The sequence below is a fragment of the Mustela putorius genome, unplaced genomic scaffold, assembly GCF_011764305.1.
Source record: "Mustela putorius furo isolate JIRA1106 unplaced genomic scaffold, ASM1176430v1.1 tig00003987_pilon_pilon_pilon, whole genome shotgun sequence".
Classification (NCBI taxonomy): domain Eukaryota; kingdom Metazoa; phylum Chordata; class Mammalia; order Carnivora; family Mustelidae; genus Mustela; species Mustela putorius.
In genome coordinates, this window is record NW_025422126.1 from 5,918,323 (window position 1) to 5,937,549 (window position 19,227).

Genomic DNA, 19,227 nt, shown 5'->3' on the forward strand with positions numbered 1-19,227 from the left:
ATTCCAGGTGTGAATATCTGACTGGCTAGCCCTGTGTACTACCCAGCTGCCTGAGGTGGAGAGAAGGATAGCTCCTTTGGTTTCCATAGTAGAGGTGGGCCCAGACTTGCACATTGCACAGAACCCCCTGGTGGGAATCTGGCTGATGGCAACATGGAAGCAAATGACATCCTTTCATGGACTTGTCACCAAAAGTTTGCTGTCAAGCTCTTAAGAGTTAAGTTTAGTCATTAGGATTCCTGGCACCAGGACAGGGGCTTCAAGCAGAAACTGGTAGATTAACTTGTCCATCAGGCAAAGAGAGAATAGCTGCTGGAATGAGAGAACTTGGAAATAGGCCCACCGGGCAAGCAAGGGTCCAGAACCAATGGCTAGCACTGTTAAGATGGAGAACCAGGAGAAGTACAGAAACTGGTGGCATCAGAGGACAATGGGCGGAGGGTGTCTTGGACATGGGGGTCTGCCTCTAGACAGAATCTTCCTTCTGGAGTCCATAGTAGGGTGATCATGTGGGATCTGCTCCTCCCCTCCAAGTCAGCCAACCCTCTAGCTGGGAAATTAGCCAAAGACTATGGGAATGTTCAAGCTTGGTAGGATGGAGGATGCTTTTCTCTGCAGAGTGCTTTGAAAAGGAGACTTCAGAGGTGGTGGGGAGAAGCAAGGCTTTGCATTCAGACCTGGGTTCAAATGTGACAGCAGCACTGATCTACTGAGGGTGAATCTTTCCAGTCCTCAGTATCTTACAGGGCTGTTGGAAGAAGACCTAACCGTCAATACCTGTCTGTAGTGTTCATCATCTAGTGTGTTCTCTCTGGAGACAGTTAAGAGCCCAGGCTTTCCAGCCAGACTCTGCGCTCAAAACCAGGTTCACAACTTAGCAGTATGAGCATGGGGACATCAGAGAGTTAACATCTCTGAGCCTTTGCTCATCTGCCTCTGATTTCATAGCACAGTGCCTGACCCATTAGAGGTCCTCAGTAAATGTGGGATGTTGTTACCGTTGAGTACTTAAGCATATTCTCTTGGGAATGAATAGCTTAACTTCATGGTATTGGGTTCTACCCAGCCTAATTGTAAGGGCTCTGACCATAGAAACTGTGCTTTCTACTTCTGGGGTTAAGTCGGCATTGCTGGTCAGGTCTCACTGCCACATACATAGGTGGTGAATTTGGCCTTTTACCATGCCATATTCCACCTAGTGAATGTTTGTGAGCTCCAGTGTTGGCTATGTATAGATATAGCTGCTTCATGTTAGGGCTTGCCAACACCAGGGCAGGAAAGCATACAGGTATCTTTGAAGGTCAACATTTTCAACCTCTAAAGACAGTTTTTCTTACTATTTTTTTTTTTTCTTCTTCAGGAACATGAGATTTTGATGTTATTTTATCTATGAAACAAACCATTTCCCTATTGTTATTGATCAAAACTACATGTTTTTTTTTTTTTTTTAAGCTTTTATTTATGTATTTGACAGATCACAAGTAGGCAGAGAGGCAGGCAGAGAGGAGGAGCAGGCTCCCCACCCAGCAGAGAGCCCCATGTGGGGCTCAATCCCAGGACCCTGAGATCATGACCGGAGCTGAAGGCGGAGGCTTAACCCACTGAGCCACCCAGGTGCCCCAGCTCTGAAATTCAAATGAGACCACGCCTTTGCTGCTCATTCCTGTGTTGTACTAGCAGTGCAGCCATACAAGTACAGCTGGGACTTTGTCTACTGATTGGGGAGTGCTGCTACTATGGGTTCATCCCCCTGGCCCAGTCCCATCCCCCTGCCCTCATGATTGGCCTGCTCCTGCTGGTCCTTTGTGAGGTGAGCCAGAGGAGCTGGACCTTTTGAATCCCAAACTGCCGAGAGAGGATAGGGCTCCACTGGCCTTTAATTAAGAATATTTTTGCTTTTTAGGGGGAGGAGAGGGAGAGTACAGACCCAGCAAGAGGGCCTCTTTCCCTTCAGGGATCAGAGACCAGAGGTAATGGGTCTTTGCTCAATGGTTTTCCCTTAGGACAACAGGAAAAATAGCCATTGCTATTTACCATTTGAGTCTAATAGACACCCTACTTTTTTTTTTTTTTTTTAAGATTTTATTTATTTGACAGACACAGCAAGAGAGGGAACACAAACAGGGGGAGTAGGAGACGGAGAAGCAGGCTTCCTGCCGAGCAGGTAGCCTGATGTGGGCCATGATCCCAGGACCCTGGGATCGTGACCTGAGCCAAAGGTAGACGCTTAACGACAGCCACCCAGGTGTCCCAAGACACCCTACCTTTTAAGTCACTTTACAGATAATTTACATAAGGAAGAATAAAGGGAAAGTGGAAAACCATTTTATAAATTTTTACAAGTATTCAAACAAGTATTTAAAATTACTAAAATTTGGGGACACCTGGGAGGCTCAGTCTGTTAAGCAACTGCCTTCAACTCAGGTCATGATCCCAGTGTCCTGGGATCGGGGCCCACATCAGGCTACCTGCTCGGCAGTGAGCCTGCTTCTCCCTCTCCTGCTCCCCCTGCTTGCGGCACTTTCTCTGTGTCAGATAAATACATAAAATCTTAAAAATACTAAAATTTCAGCAAGAAATAACAGCACCATTCTGAATATATTAAAAAACATTGAATTATCCCCTCCAAATGGGTGGGTTTTATGGGATATTAGTTATATTTCAATAGAACTGTGATTCATATAGTCATGAAAATAAATACTTGTGTATATAATTCATATATATATGAATTAAAGCAGCAAGCATTTTCATATTTTCCTTGCCTGGAAGACATATATGCCCCCAAAGCACACCATCCCTTGAATGCTGTTAAATGCTCATCAGCCAACATGTGTGAAGCTGGCATGTATGCATCTTATAACTACTGATCCCAGATTCCAAATATATCTCTAGTAGGCTCTAGCTTACTGCTTCTGGGTTTTTGGTTTTGTTTAGTTTTGCACTTGTATTGTCAACATGGAATACTTCAAAAATTTTTGATGGCTCATAATATTGAAGAGGGGACAGTCATTTTCTTTGCTCCATAATTTTAAAACATCTTTAATTTTCGGTGTATAAGGATCAATTTGACCAATCTAATGAATTTTTTAAAATATCTACAGTATCTGTTTCCCTACAGTCACCTTCGTACACAACTACCTCAGCATGTAACAAACTATATCAAGTAAATTTGGGGGCATAGGCATCCTAAAAGATGAATACTGAATACTATACAAAACAGAATGGTACAGGTCTTTGTCAAAAGATATTATGTGGGGGGCGCCTAGGTGGCTCAGTGGGTTAAGCCTCTGCCTTTGGCTCAGGTCATGATCTCAGGGTCCTGGGATGGAGCCCTGCATTGTGCTCTCTGCTCCGCAGGGAGCCTGCTTCCTTCTCTCTGTCTGCTTCTCTGCCTACTTGTGATCTCCATTTGTCAAATAAATAAATAAAATCTTTAAAAAAAAATTCACGTAGGAAAGATTTTGTTTATATGAGCAATTTCCCCATTCTCAGAGACTAGAGTACTACCATTGTCTCTGCATTCATTTTCTGATTTTCATTTTCTGATTTCATTCATTTTCTGATTAAGTGTGAAAGAACTTCTGCTTCTCTTTTGTCATTATGGGTGGAAATGAAAAACCCTGAATTCTTAGCCAACATCTCTGGACTTCTTGTACCTTCTTGAAAGATGATCTGTAGTACTTAAGGGAAGTTCGGTATGGAAACTGAAGGACGATGTGATGGCAATACCATCCTTCCATTTTATCATCGTGATCTTCTTTGGTAATCACTGATGAGTAACATGAAATAATTTGTAGGATGATGAAATAGCAAAGCTTTTCAAGATACAGGAAAAATAAATTCATCATGATCTCATAATGTATTTTAGATTTATAAAAGAATCTAATGAATCCATAAGAGTTTTATGTCTTTGGAAGGTAAATAAATTTCTCATTGTTTTTTAGAAGACTGCTAAAAATAACAGTCATAAAACATCAATCCTTACAAATAGAACTTCTTAAAAATGAAACTCAAAAACTAAATTTGGGGGGCGCCTGGGTGGCTCAGTGGGTTAAAGCCTCTGCCTTCAGCTCGGGTCATGATCCCAGGGTCCTGGGATCGAGCCCCGCATCGGGTTCTCTGCTTGGCAGGGAGCCTGCTTCCTCCTCTCCCTCTGCCTGCTTCTCTGCCTACTTGTGATCTCTGTCTGTCAAATAAATAAAATCTTAAAAAAAACAAAACTAAATTTGGGTCCAGTGGCTTCTGATGGCATACAGAGAGTTAAGAGTGTTCTCAGCTGGGGAGAGTATAGCAAACCCCTGTAGCTAAGGAGTCATATACTCAGAACTTGTGGTCTGGTTTCCTGTTGTGTAGTGACGTCCCTCTTGTTCAGCAGGCAGCCCAGTTGTGGGGAGGAGCAGTGGGCTAGAAGCCAGGGAGGCCCTCCATATATGGTCTTGGTCAAACCCACCGTCCTAGGAAATTAGGACACATGGGTGTGTATCTTTGTATTGTGTTCTGTGAGCCTCACTCACGAGGGAGATGAACGATGGTTCCCCCTCATCCAGCTGGAGGCCCCTAAGGGCAGGGACCAAATCACATGAGGCTGGGATTTCCCAGGGTGGAGATGATGTCAGTAGTCCCCCGACCCCTTTACCCGTGGCTTCACTTTCTGCAATTTCAGTTACCTGACATCAGCCTCATTCTGCAAGCAGACCATCCTCCTTGTGACTTGGTTCAGATCAGTAGCAGCCTAATGCTACATCATGATGTCTGTGTCATTCACCTCATTTCATCTCATCCTGTAGGCATTTTATCAACTCACATCATTGCAAGAAGGGTAAGTATAGTACAAAAAGGTATTTTGAGGGAGCCCACATTCACATAACTTTTATTATAGTATGTTATAATTTTTATAATTGTTTTAATCTATTATTACTGTGCCTAATTTATAAATTAAACTTTATCCTATGGATGTATGTATATGTAGGAAAAACAGTGTGTGTGCAGGGTTTGCTACCGTCTGTGATTTCAGGCATATGCTGGGGTTCTTGGGATGTATCCCCCACAGATAAGGGAGGACTGCCATATTTTCTATTTCTAAATAACTCATGTGCCACCCTCAAGACTGTTTTCTCAGATTAGCTTTCTCAGATCAGCAGAGCCTTGGTGAGGCCACATGGAGAGAGCAGGCTTTGGAGGTAGCTGGACCCAGGGTGGAATCCTGGCTCTGCCACCACTCACCAGACCAGTGACATTAGTAGGCAAATCACTTCACAGCTCTGAGTCTCTGTTTCCTCATTGGTAAGTGGGGCAATAGTATCTACCTTACCTTCTATAAAATAGAAATCCAGGAAACTGGTATAGCATACTGAGGTGGGAGTGAGGTGGGCTCCTGTTCTGGGCATTGGGGGATAGAAAAATCAAGCTGATACCTTTCCTGCCTCAAGAAGCATTCTATGGGTATGTCAGGGAAGACTAGAGATGTCATATATAAAGGCCTGGCCATATGTCTGGTGGAAAAGGGGCAGATAGATAAGGAAGGGCATAAGGAGAGAGTAGTCAGCTCTGGAGTGGAGGGTGTTGGATCTGCCCAGGCAGAGAGAATAGGAAAGGGCATTGGTACTTGGATGGGATAGCATGAATGGTCATTGTTGGGGAAATGGGGTGGTCTACTTGGCATACAGGAAGTGCCCAGTCCAGGTGAGGGGCCCATGTTCTCAAATCTTACCCTGAATTTGCCCCTGCCTTTTCCATTCAGGCTTTTGTTTAGGTGGTCAAACAATACAGCACCTTTTTTGCTTTGTCTTGGGCGTTATCCCTGCGGTGGGGATAGGCAGGCTCTGAGGGTCTGGGCCTCCCCACCACACCCCTCCTCTCCACTCCCCTCCCCTCTGCCATTATCAGCTGTGTCCAGATGGTCACAGGCTCCCTAATCTGAGATAATCAGAGGGTAGCAGCTCAGCTGGGACCCAGGCCTTTGTCCTGGGCTGTGATGGGCCAGCCCCAGCTGGAGAGACCCCACAGATAGGGCCCTGGGGCTTCGGAAGACAGGGAGGGGCACGGGGCTGGCCCTGTCCTGGAGGGGATGCAAGGAGCAGATGATAGCTCTTCAAAAGGCAGTCTGAGTGCACATGATGGCGAGCTGCAGATGGGACCTGGCCAGCTCCTCTGGGCCTCAGAAACACAGGCATAGGACCTGAACCGGCTGGGTCTCTGCCTCACAGAATGTGTCACATCTTTTGTCCCCTCTTTCCTCTGAGCTTATCCTTCCTCCTCTAGCAGTTTTATGTTGCTGCCCATGGAGCCTCAGGTCCCCCAGGTGCTTATGATGGCATGAGAGGTGCACCCCTGGTAATGTTGGGGCTCATCCAGGTGCAGAGCTGGGATGGCTGGGTTCTCAGGCCTGGGGCTCTGATTCCTACTACCCTAGGCCTGCAGTTGCTGCGAGCCTTGGCCTCAGGGCAGCTCAGTGTCCCACAACAGTTTTCTGTTTTCTCCTTCTTTGAGGAGGTGGGGAGCCCTACATTGGCCCTGTCTTCTAGCAGTGAGACTGGCTTGTAATCCCTTTTTTTAAAGCTTTGTCCTAGAGTCTGAAACCCAGAGCTGAAGCTTCTCCCTTCCTCATGGCTTTATAATTCCATTGTTTCTGGTTCTTGACATGTTTGTTCACTTATAAGCCCAAGCCTCTGTCTTTTCAGTTGTTTGATCTTTAATTTTATCTAACTAAGTTATCACTTAATGTTTGAATTGGAGAGGATGGAGAGGGTGGTTTAGAAAGAGAAACATCCTGACTAGAAGTGCTTCATGGATTCTGAAGCTTCATGAAATCTTATGAGTTATGGACTCTGCCAGTTACTAAATATATGATCTTGGGCAAGTCTCCTCATCTTTTAAGGCAGTTAGTTCCTTTTCTGTAATATACAAATCTTAATAACTAGCTTGTTAAAAGTTTAAAAAAATGCCAGTAACTTAATTTAAGTATAGTGATTACCTCTGGGAGGAATGTGGGAAGGAATGGGTTTGGGAATGGAGGTATCTACAAAGGCATTTGTAACAATCTCTTTTTTTCTTTCTTTTTAAAAAAGATTTTATTTATTTATTTGACAGAGAGAGAGATCACAAGTGGGCAGAGCAACAGGCAGAGAGAGAGGGGGAAGCAGGCTCCATGCTGAGCAGAGAGCCCAATGCAGGGCTCGATCCCAGGACCCTGAGACCATGACCCGAGCCAAAGGCAGAGGCTTAACCCACTGAGCCACCCAGGCACCTTTTTTTTTTTTTTTTTTTTTTTTTGTAAACTTTCTTTCAACCAGCCACCCCATCCCCCCCACCTTCCTCCTCTCTAGCAATCCTCAGGTTTGTTACCTGAGATTAAGAGTCTCTTACGGTTTATCTCCCTCTCCCCCTCTCCGGTTGTTTCATTTCTCCCTCCTTACCCTTATGATCCTCTGTCTTGTTTCTCAAATTCCTCTTATCAATGGGATCATCTGATAATTGTCTTTCTCTGATTAACTTATTTTGCTTAGCATAACACCCTCTAGTTCAATCCACATCATTGCAAATGTCAAGATTTCAATTCTTTTTTAAGATTTTATTTATTTGACAGACAGAGATCACAAGTAAGCAGAGAGGCAGGCAGAGAGAGAGGAAGGGAAGCAGATTCCCTGCTTTGCAGAGCGCCCAATGCGGGGCTCAATCCCAGGACCCTGGGATCATGACCTGAGCTGAAGGTAGAGGCTTTAACCCACTAAGCCACCCAGCTGCCCCAAGATTTCAATTTTTTGATGGCTGCATAATACTACATTGTATGTACATTGTATAGACCCTGCATATATATATATATACCACATCTTCTTTATTCATTCATCTGTTGATGGACATCTAGGCTCTTTCCATAGTTTGGCTATTGTGGACTGTAATAATCTATTTCTTAAGCTGGATGGTAGAAACACAGATATTTATTTTAATTCTTAAACTGTACAAAAATATATATATACTTTTTATGCATGAAATATTTCATAATTTTAAAAACATGTCCACACTGCCATTTTGAAGGTGATTTGTAAAGAGTCAAAGTAGGGAGCAGATACTGGGCATTACTTTTCCACACAAAGCAGGCTTGAGCTGGAACATAGGCCCAACCTTTGAAGGAGGTTTTATTTCTACAAGAAAGGGGGGCAATAAATTAAGGGTTATTTACATGGAGGTGCCATGAGGGGAGCAGTGGTGAGCCTGCTTCCTGGCTCAGGCTTTTCAAGTCTGAGTCACCTGCCCAGGCTCTGAATGATGGTGATACAGCCATGGGAGCTGGTACAGCGTTGTAGAGATGGCTGGGCTTCTACCTGCCCATTGCTGGGGTCAAAGGTGAAGACCTTGTCGGTGCTCTCCCCGAGATCATCCCGCCCACCAAGGATGTGGACCTTCCCGTCACACACAGTCACACCACAGCTCTCCTGGATAGACAAACAGAAAGGTAATCAGCTATGGGGTCCAGTGTGGGGCTTTCTCTATCCCTAACAGGCCAGGCCAGACAATAAAACCTTCACCCACAGAATACGAGCAGGCAGTCTGCATGGCAGAAAGGCAGGAACTAGGTGGATCTGAGTTCAATCTCTGGCATAACCCTTACTAAATGGCATTAGACAAGTCACTTAAGCTCTCTGGGCCTCAGTTTTGTCCCCTGCAAAGAAGAATAATCGTACCTTCTTCATAAGGTTGCCATGACAGTTAATGATATTAAGCATATGAAGCATTTTACATAGTGCCAGGAAGACAGTAAGCACTCCAGGAGCAGTGACAGCCATCACCATCACTGCCACCACTACTGCCCTGAGATCTCAGACTCAGAGAAACCAGAAATCTCAAGCTCTTAGAATCACTGAAGGTCAGAACTGGCAGGGAACACCAATCCAACCACACCCCTATATAGTTTCTTTGGAGTTTCGGGGAAGGGTACAAGAGATAGGGGAGGCCAGGAATGCAGGGACCAGAGCCTCCAGGGCCAGGACCTCCCTACTCTGATATAACTAGGGCAGGGGAACTTACCAAGTCTCTTCTCTACCTTGACCTCCCTGCAACAGGCTCCCAGCTGGTGGCCTTCAGGACAAGAGACTACAGGGTCATTTAGACCAAGACCCTCATCCAAGGCTAAAGCACTTGGAACTGGGGTTCCATGCTCTACCTTAGCATAGCTTACCTGGCAGCCTTGGGCAAGGCCTCAGTCTCTCCAAGGCTGGTCTCTTCATCTGTGGAACACAAGGCTGATCATCCTAATGAGGACAAAGCTAAGAAACTATGTCTAATTGCCTAGCATGGAATCAGACAGACTCACAACCTCGGAGTTCCACATTCTTAGACCCAGGACTTTGCTCTCCTGAATGGAACCAATACTAAGGGTGTGCCTGGGAGCCTCTACTTACCACAGGGCTGGGGAGGACAGCTGCCTCTCCCCAGACATCTGTGCCAGGGTCATAGGTGAAGATTTTGCTCATGAGGCCCCCCACCACATAGATGGTGCCCTCAAGGGAGACAGCCTCGAGACACCGCTGTGAGAAAGGTGCTGGAGATCGCAAGCTCCATCGGTCCTCCTTGGGGTCAAAGCACTGCACCTGAGGGGCAGGAGAGGCTGTAGTGAACCCTCACCACCTCCCCCACAACACCTGCCCTGCTGTGCAATCCTCCCACCTCCCCAGCAGGGGGACTCATTCAGCATGTTTGCTTCTGTCTACCAGATGTGAGCTAGCATATGGGGGTGGAGGGGAGGGCAGAGGAGGCCCACCATCCCTGCCCTCAAGTGTGCTCAGTCTGGTTCTACATTCTGGCCCCCGCCCTGGGCTGCTTTTGTCCAAAGCCTCTTCATCTTTCGGGGTCCAGAAAAGGTCTGCATCCCAGGAGGTGGGAGTACCATCTGCACTAGTGCTATAGAAGGTCCTCAGAGAGCAGGCCCAGCCTAGAGAGATGCATTTCTTACTGCGTACACTGTCAGCCCTCTTCTCTCCCCCTGGTGCTCTGAGCTCATGACAAGATTCCAGCTGGGATGTCTTGCAGTCCCCATTCCTACAGCTGTCCACAGGCTTCCCAGGCCCACCACTGTTCACACCTTCCAGAGTTTCTGAGGGCTTCTACTATCTGCATGTTCACCTTTATTCTGTTAACTCACCTGTTTTCTCGGAGACACCTGTAATGGCCTATCAGTGCTGCAGCAAGGGGCAGTTCCCCCAGCCAGCCCCAGGAAGGGGTGTGTGTGTCGGGGGGCAGTGGGAGGGGTGTGGGATAAGGAGGGAAAGGGATCCTATTTGGGGAAAGATTCAAATCCCAGGACCACAGACTTGTGAGGCCATCAGGGGAGGGAGGAAGCTGCTATGAAGATTAATTTTCATTAGCAGAAAGCCTAAATATCCAAGAACAGAAAATTTGGTTGCTAGACTATGGTTCATCCACTCCATAGTCTATTACTCATTGAAATAATGGCTGTGAAGAGTTTCTAAGCATGTGGAAAATGCTTACTTTTAAATGAGAATAAAAAGAAGAATGCAAAATTTACTAACAGTAAGAACACACAACTAAAACAAACACAGAAGTAGATTCAGAAGAAGCCTGAAAGGAAGTGCACCAAAATATTAATAGTAGTTATCCTTTGGTGGTGGGATCATGGGTGATTTTTTTTCTATTTCTCTGTGCTTTCTAAGTTTTCAATAGTGTGGGGGGCTTTTTGAATGTTTTTGAATGAAGGAAAAACATTTCAATTGATCCCACCCTTGCCCTAACTTAATTTTTAAAATCTATGAAACCCATATGGCACCAGCTCAAATATTCGGGTCTGGACCCACTGTGTGACCTTGGGGTCATGTCTCTGAACTCACTTCCTTGCTGAAACCCAGGGTGTCAACTCCTCAGGGCTGTTGGGAGAAAACAGACGAGGACATGAAAGTGCCAACACTGTGCCCAGCACACAGCAGGCTTCCGGCAACCTGTCCATGCCCACCTTGTTGGTGCTGACACCGTCCTGGCCAGCACCCCCGATCACGTAGATCCTGCCCTCGCAGGACACCACTGCCGCCGAGCTCACGGCCTCGGGGAGTGGCGCCGCAGCCGCCCAGCTGTTGGAGAAGGGGTCGTAGCGTTCTACACTGCGCAGGCGCCGCAGACCATCGAAGCCGCCTACCACGAACAGCTGCAGATGAGGACAAGCAAGGGTAGGATGCTGAAGGCTCTAGGCCTTCTCTGTGTCTCAGCCCGCTGCCTCCGATACGCACGGAGAAACTATCACCGGACCCACAGGAGGTACATCCCAGCACTGCCAGCTCCTGGGCAGCCTCCCTTAGCGGGCTTCTTCTATTAACTGGGAGTAATGATATCCACCTCCGGGATGGGTATTAGACCTGTCAAATATCCGACACCAAGCTGATGCTTAATAATAGCTAATAATTTATTGAGAGTGTATCACCTTACTTAAGTGATCCTAAGAAGCATTTTTATTTTCTGAATTCAAGATGTAGCTTACAAAGATAGATTTTTTTTTTTTTTTTTAAGTGGCTGGTCAAAATTCACACCTAGTCTGGTCCCACAGCCCACACTTTGACCCCTGACTACTAGGCTGTGCTGTTAGCATAATTAGTATTATTAGTAGCATTATCATGTAACTTCGGACAAGTATCTTTTTTTTTGGTGCTTGAGATCCCATCTTTCAGGGAGACTGTCTTATAGGATCTTGCCCAAGGAAGTCCATTGATCTGTGCCTTGAGCCACAGGGCAGTAGCTGCTGTGTCCCTACCTGCCCCTGCATGACTGCCATCTTGTGCCTCCACCTGCCCTTGACCAGCGAGGCCACCTTGATCCAGGTGTGCAGAGGGGTGCTAAACATCCACACATCACGGCTGTTGATGTGGCCTCCTGGGGAAAGAGAAGCAGCTGTTGACTCCAGACCCTCTTGGGGTCAACAGGACCTCTAAAGACCTAGAAACAAGGGCCCCCAGATCCAAAGGAAGAGTTAAGGGTAGACAATGTACTTTGAACAAATGGTGGGAAGGTGTGAATTAGAACAAGGGGTGGGGAGTTTTAAAGGGAAAGGCCTGAGAGATTTAGGGAGAAGGAGATGATCTTTACTGGGTGCCTTATGGTGGTATGCCAGGCTCTATACTCTGGGAAGCAAAGAGGGGGCCACTTAGAATTCAGCTGGAGAGAAAAGTAAACAGTGTGCCCAAAACAAGCATCAGCAATGGCCTGGGGGCAGAGGGAAAGCAGAGCCACCTGCACTGGATGAGAAAAGGTAGAGAGTGATTGATTCAGTAACCCTGCCTCATTTCTGCCCTTACCTTCATGATTTCATGTCTGTTCTCACCCCTTCAGGTGTTAAGATTATTGTACCCAGTTTACAGACAGGAAACTCAGATATGGCTTAGAGACCAGGAAGGCCCTGTGAAGGCCCCATAGCCTTTCACTCTAGTCCTTCCAATAACCAGAACCAGAACTTCTAGTCTCCCAAGTTGAGCACTGTGGGGTTAGGCCTTGGAATGCAGACTGTGGACTCTTCTCTATTCCTCCTGGAGTTACTGACCAGCGACTCACCTCTCAGAAGCAGCCTTCCCGGGACAACCCTGACTGCATCCCTCAGCCTGAGCCCATGACTCAAGCCCCAGCTCTGTTTTTAGCCCTTGCCTCTGTGTATTCCCACCAGCACCCAGCAGAGGCCCTACATGGTGTTCATGCAGCCTTGGATAAGCTGTCCAGTAATAAGTGTGGCCTGGATGGTCCCTGAGTCCCTGGCTCATTCTGCTGCTCCTTATCCTTCCCAGACACTGATAGCTCCCCACAACAAGCGTAGTCTACCTGGGCCGGGAGTCAAAGCCTCCCTGATCCCACTTGACTCCCTTTCCTGCCTCATCTACAATACCTCCCCTCCTCTCCCAGACGCATTCAACCTGCACTTTGGAGACCTGAGCACCTGGGGTTCCTTTCTTCACATTCCTGTCTTCATGCCTTTGCCTATGCTGTTTCCTCCAGATTTTCAAGGTCCAGCTGAAAAGTCTGGTGGTAAAGTGAAGTCTCTGTCTACCCATCTCCAGGGGGGCAGGGCCTGTTTTATTCTCTCTCTAGGGCCTGACTCTCAGGGAGGGCACAATCCACTGGTATCAAACCAATCCGTGTTCTTCCCTTCAACCATTTTTGAGATAATGGGAAAATTCTTAACCTCCCTGTAAAATGGGATTGTAGCAGAAATTGAGTAACTTATGTAAGCTGTGTAGCATAATGTTCTGTACATAGTTGGCTAGAGAAAGAGAAGTAATTAATAGTAATACGAATCAAAGTGGACATTGCTGACAGTCGGGGTCCTACCAATGACTGGCCCTGCAGGACTACATACCAGCTCAGCCAATAGCTGTAGGTTATCAGGGAAAATCCCACCCCCACCTCGCAGTTGGAGAAAAAGGGAGTGGCGTGAATGAGGCAAAGAGCCAATCCTGCGGGGCTCCCGCTGCGGCCCTGCCCTCACCGGAAACATAGACGTCATTGCGGAGAGCACAGGCAGCGAACTCTGAGCGTGTGTAGCCTGGGAGGCTGGGCAGTGGGGTCCAGCGCCGGCTCTCTGGATGGTAGGCGTCGGTGAAGGGCAGCTTCAGGAGCCCCTTGCGGTCGCAACCGCCGATGACCACGATCACTTCAGCTAGGTCCATGAATCTGGTGTGGGGATAAGCCCAATGCCCGTTGACCCACACCCAAGTTTTGGCCCTCTCTCATCTCTTTGACCACACTGTACCATCCTGCTGCTCTTCTGTGCTCTTATGCCCTTTTGCACTCCCTACCAGCCTGTCTCATGCTGGACTCTGCCACTTCTAACCTCCTTCCCTAGTATCGATGGGAAGACAAGTCACCAATCCTTAACCCCAATCTACCGACATCTAAATTACAGGGAAAGGATCATTACAGAGTCCTTACCTAGAGAAGTCACCTCGTTTAATCCTTACGATAGTTTTATTAGGCAGGGGTTTTCCTCCTTTTGCAGAATGGGAAACTGATGCTCATAGACTTTGGCTTGTCATGAATCATGGAGCCAAGTGAGAGAGCTGGAATTCAAGCCCAGGTTGGCTGCCACTAACCCATTCTCTTTACCCTTTTCTGCCCTTCATCCCCGACTGCTAATTCTGCTGCCTCCCTCCTACTATAACCATTTCCTAAACCCATTCCCTAATCACTAATTCCATTGGACTAGCATACACACCCCTTCAGTAAAACATTCTTCCCTCCCACTAACCAACCTCTCAGGCTTCTGACTCCACCAGAATTTCCAAGCCACGCCACCAGCTTCCTATCTTATTCCTTTGACAAATACTGAGCACTTTCTTTGTAGCAGGCCCTGAGCTTAAGTGTTGGAGACAGTGTGTTAAAACAGAGGCTTCTACCCCCTGGAAGATGACAGCTTGTCTTGGACTACTTCAACCAAAGTCTGGCCTGACATTCCAGGGGTGGGAGAGTAAGTCTCTTTCATTTTTTACCAGGCCCTATTTTTAGGATAAAGGGTATTTCCAATTACGGGACACCCAGCACAAGATCTGCACAGGAGCAGCACTCAGAATTATGGATGTATGGGAAAAAGGAGAGATGTGTGCAAGGTGTGAGATCCCTGCCTCTCCCCCACTGGGCTGTGAATTCTCCAAGGGCAGAATTCCTAATACCAAGCCCATGAAATTTGTACTGAATGAATGAGCAAAGCCCATTCCAGAAGCACGATTAAGTGATTGAATTAAAGGATGCCACAAGTATGAATGGTTGCTGAATTGGGGATGAGGGCGGGTGGAAGGCAAGGGGGCAAGGAGCCGTACCTCCGCGGCCGGGCCCGCAGCGTCCCGGCGTCGTGGCCCAGGATGAAGCAGGCGCGGGCCTCGAGCAGCAGCGGGCGACACTCGCGGCTGGCCTGCAGCAGCTCGTCCGCCTCCACCTTCTCCAGGAAGTAGGCGGGCGCCAGCAGGGGCAGACGCACGTGCTCCAGCAGGCGCCGCAGCTGCCCACGGCGGGCCGGCGCGTCGTGGCGCACCCAGCGCATGGCCGCCTCGAACACGGCCTCCTCCCGCGCCACGCCCAGGGCCGGGTCGGCCAGCAGCGCCGCCACTTCGTCAGGCGCCAGCTCCAAGAAGTCGGCGTGGCGCGCCACTTCGACAAAAGCCTGGCGCAGCACGCGGCCACAGCGCTCGGCCAGCGAGGCAAGCGAGAAGGCGGCGGCCACGCGTCGTAGTGCCAGACTATTGGTGACGCGCAGACGGCCCTCCAGGAAGCTGGCGCAGGCCTCGCGCAGGCCCGCCACGCCCAGCCGCTCGGCCAGCGCCAGCACAGCCGCCGCCTCGTCCTCAGCGCGCAGCTGCACGCCCGCGCCATACACGTAGTCGAGCACCACTGCCAGCGCCGCCGCCGCGTCCGGCCCCGCCTCCGAGGCCAAGGGCGCCAGGGGCACCACGGGCAGGCCGCGCTCCGGTTGCCCGCGCTCCGGTTGCCCGGCTGCAAACAGGCTGCGAAAGTAGGCGCTGCCCGCGCTGAGCGCCGCGCGGTGGCACGGGAAATCGCGGCCACCGGCGCGCAGCACCACGTCTGTGAGGGTGCCGCTCCGCCGGTACGCGTTGAGAGTCTGTAGAACGCGCTGTGCGTGGCAGGACCCCGCGCACGGCGCCACGGAGCCGGGCTCCGACTCCTCCAGCAATGGGCCCTCCAGCATCCTGCCAAGTAAAGAACACCAAACAGCGTCGGAAATCCGCCTGGTGGGTTGGGAGAGAGAGCAGGAGGCCCTTCATCCGTTGGTTCCGTCGTTTGTTCCCTGGTTTACCCAAGCCGGCATGTGTGAATGTGATGCACGTGCTTTCATTTACGCAGCTGCTCTTCCTTCCATCCCTTGATCTGAGTCCTAATGACTGCAGTGATCTAGTCCCTGCCTACTAGAGGACTAGGCCCTGCCTTAGCTATATCACCTCCTTCCTCACACACTTCAGCCATATTATTCTTTCTGTTCTTCAGACTCGTTAAATTGTCACTATCAGCAGGAGACAGATGGCAAGCTCTCAAATGGGATAATTTGAGGGTAGTCTAATAAGGGAACGATTTACAAACACGTAGACAGTGTTTAGGACCTCCCACAAGGGGTAAAGCAATGCCCGTGGCCGCCAACAGCAGGGACACTTTAGCTCTCTAAGGTCCGGAACAGAAGGACTGGGAGCTTACAGGAACCTGCACAAAATACCTGTATAGGAAGGGTCCCCTGACAGGAGCTGCAGAAGGGATTCAGACTACCCCACAGAGACCTAGTGTCGTGTGGGGAGGAATAACTGTGCTCCTCCTCACCCTGTTCTGTCTCCTGATCCCCTTAGGTGTTCCGCGCTAACCAAACCCTGATTTTTAAAAAAATTATATATATATATATATATATATATATATATATATATATATATATATATATATATTAGAGAGTGTGTGTCATGAAGGAGCTGGGGGAGAGACAGAGGGAGAGGGATGAGCAGACTCCCCGCTGAGTGTGGAGCCCGACACTGGGCAGGATCCCAGGACCCCAAGATCATGACCTGAGCTGAAGTCAGACGATTAACGACCAAGCCACCCAAGTGCTCCCAATTATTCTATTTAATATCAGCTTCTCCTACAGCAAGTGCTCAGTTAATATCTGTTTAAGCAGAGTGAATATCTGACATATATTTAGAGCCTTTTCTGTGCCAGGTAATGAGCAGAACAGGCATAGACCCTGCTCTCCTGGATCTCACAGCTTGGTGTGGGTCTCATGGGGTACTGTGGGAGCCGATAGAAGGGGCACTAGTCCCTGTTGGAGGGGTCAGGGAAGGTAGCCCTGAGGAGGAATCTTCAGACTGAGAAGCATTGGGAGAATAAGCCTGGAGAAGGGAAGTGAGTGCAGGGAGGACGTCTCCATTTAGAGAACAATCTTTGCTAAGGCCCAGAGGGAAGGAGGGCGGGAGACTAGAACCCAGTCTGAGAGCAAAGTTAGCCCTCTCTCTAGTGAGTTCTCTCTGTGTTCTCAAGGAAGCACTGGGCCAGGGGGATAGAAGGAGCTGGCTCTAAGGACTAATCCAGGTTCTATACCTGCCTCTGTCACTGACTCACTGGGCAAGTCACTCTCCTTCAGTTTTCTCCTCTGAAATGGGATCGTGACGCCCACCTCACAGCATTGTTGCAACACTTGCTTATGAAGTGGAATATGAAGAGTGCTAGGTACATAGCACAGACTCAGCTAACACAAGAGGAAGGGAGCACTTCAGGTGTGCTGGCTTTTATGTACATAATTTCGTTTGATCCTCACAACCTTTAGATGCCCCCGTCCTTTGTTAAGTTTGTCCTAAGGAAAGAAGCACACAGGAAACTGGCCCTTCAGAGGTTGCTCTGAAGATCAAAGGAGGGGTGTTTGTGAAAGCACTCTACAGACTGGGACACGGTACTGGGCTGGTTATTATTTGATAATTATGAATACGCAGTCTCTGCTTGCACACCTCCCTGGGCAGGGAGCTCACTTCTTTATGTGGCAACTTACTCTAGGGGAGCAGAGCTCGGCCCTCTACCTCTTGCCTCTCCCTCCATCTCCTGGTCCCAAGTGTTCTGCTGCCTCTGAGACTGCTTTGCCCTGGAGGTCAGATCTGGCTTTCACTGTTCATGCCCCAGTCATCCTGGGTGGTGTATCCCCATGTCAGGACTATAGAAATGAGCTCCCTGGTGGGCAGGGTCCCGGGAAGCTAACTATGCCCAAGTAGAGGGGCTGGGCCCTGAACCCACCTGGCACCAGACTCTGCATGTCTAGGTACTCAGCCATACTTGCTAGGGTGAGGGCATCTCCTAAGCAGCAGCCCAGGACCAGCTGAGGGAGGTGAGAGAGGTCACCTAGAGCATGCTGCCCCCAGTCCATTCTGTGCTGGCTGCTTGCCAAGAAAGCAGCCAGCCCCTGAGCTGAGATCCAGGAGGGTAGGTTTCTTTGGGGGTGAAGAGGGCCCTCTTCCTGCAGCACAAGGGGCTGGCTGCGGGGGGACAGGGAGTCGTCTGGGAAGTGCACCAGTACTTTTTCATTCTTTCTACTGCTATCTACTGTGCCAGGCACTGTGGTCACACTGGGACCTTGGACAGTTTCCAATCCTGGGGATTCCCAGTCTGGGGGCTGGAGGACCCAGTTGCAATGTGGATAGTAGGGGTTCCCAGCCCGGGCTCCACTGCACATTCTCCCGTCCTAGCTAAGAATCTAGGTACCTCCAGCCAAGGGTCCTGATGCAAACTAAGAGGTTCTGCCCCTAGAAGTTGGCATGCCCCCTTGTAGCTTGTTCACACCCACACCCAGTCACACGCACACAAACACACACATACTCAGCCTTGTAGACACCACACAGCCCTGCCTGTTCAGGGGCCAAGTCCCCGGATGTACCTGGCACTTACCTGGCCATGGCCTCACCCAGGTGCTCTGCAGCTGCTGCTGCTCCTGACCACTCCTGTACGTCCTGCTGCTGCACCCTGGCAGTCTGGGCTCCGGTGTCCTTGCCGCTCTGCCTGGACTCCTGCTCCAGCTCAGCTGCAGGAGGACAAAGGGGCTGGACGCCAGGGGGGAGGGGGGAAAGAGGAGGGGGAGGAGGGGACGCTGGGCTTTTGTTCCATTCTTGGGCCAGCCCCAGGAGGGAGGGAGGGAGGGAAGGAAGGAGGCGGAAAGTAAGCATGGCATTGACTGTGCATGCATCTCGGGGATCCTTGTACCTGTTTGGAGGTGATCTGGCCCTGGCCCTGCCCCTGAATAAAAGCATGGATGTGAAGGTGTGTGGGGGGCCTGCCCTAAGCAGTCGGAGTATTTCTGTGAGGGTGGCGGTGTTCCAGGGCCCCTGTATGTGAGTGTGGGAGCACGCAGGGACGTGGCGGGTGTGACTGTGTGGTTGCAGGTGTGACTCACACCATGGCTGGGTAGCTTAGGGGTCTCAGATTCCCTCCTGCCTCTGTGAGACTCTGCCTGTGTTCCTGTTTGACAGCAGACATTGTCATAGTAGGACTTCATGTGTCTGGTTGTCTGTCCGGTGTGTCCATCTTTGTGTCTGTGTGATCCTGTGTGTGATCATATAGGTCTGTCCATGCAGGAAAGGGGGCTGTGTCTTGTGGCCCGTGCGTGTCCTACGTCCGTCGCATGGTATGAGTTGAGGTGGTTTTCAGCAATGGACCCGTATTGGAGGGGACTCAGTGAGGGGGCCATGGTGATATGGAGCAGGCCTGGTTGGTGTAGAT

The 19,227-nt window shown here is 49.4% G+C and overlaps 1 protein-coding gene across 2 annotated transcripts; it reads right to left on the reverse strand.

Annotated features, from left to right (window-relative positions):
• Nucleotides 1-7,701: 7,701 nt before the first annotated feature.
• On the reverse strand, nt 7,702-18,638 carry KLHL35 (kelch like family member 35). Of its 2 annotated transcripts, XM_004768024.3 has the most exons (8): nt 18,400-18,638; nt 14,799-15,683; nt 13,472-13,656; nt 11,753-11,871; nt 10,964-11,152; nt 9,399-9,587; nt 9,176-9,224; nt 8,283-8,432 (listed from the first exon to the last, which is right to left on the reverse strand). In XM_004768024.3, the coding sequence occupies exons 1-8, from the start codon at nt 18,405-18,407 to the stop codon at nt 8,407-8,409; spliced, it is 1,650 nt and encodes a 549-aa protein (XP_004768081.1). In that variant the 5' UTR covers nt 18,408-18,638; the 3' UTR covers nt 8,283-8,406. The 2 variants fall into 2 exon arrangements, with proteins under 2 accessions (XP_004768080.1, XP_004768081.1); XM_004768023.3 differs by lacking the exon at nt 9,176-9,224 and having other exon boundaries at nt 7,702-8,432; nt 18,400-18,634.
• Nucleotides 18,639-19,227: the final 589 nt, after the last annotated feature.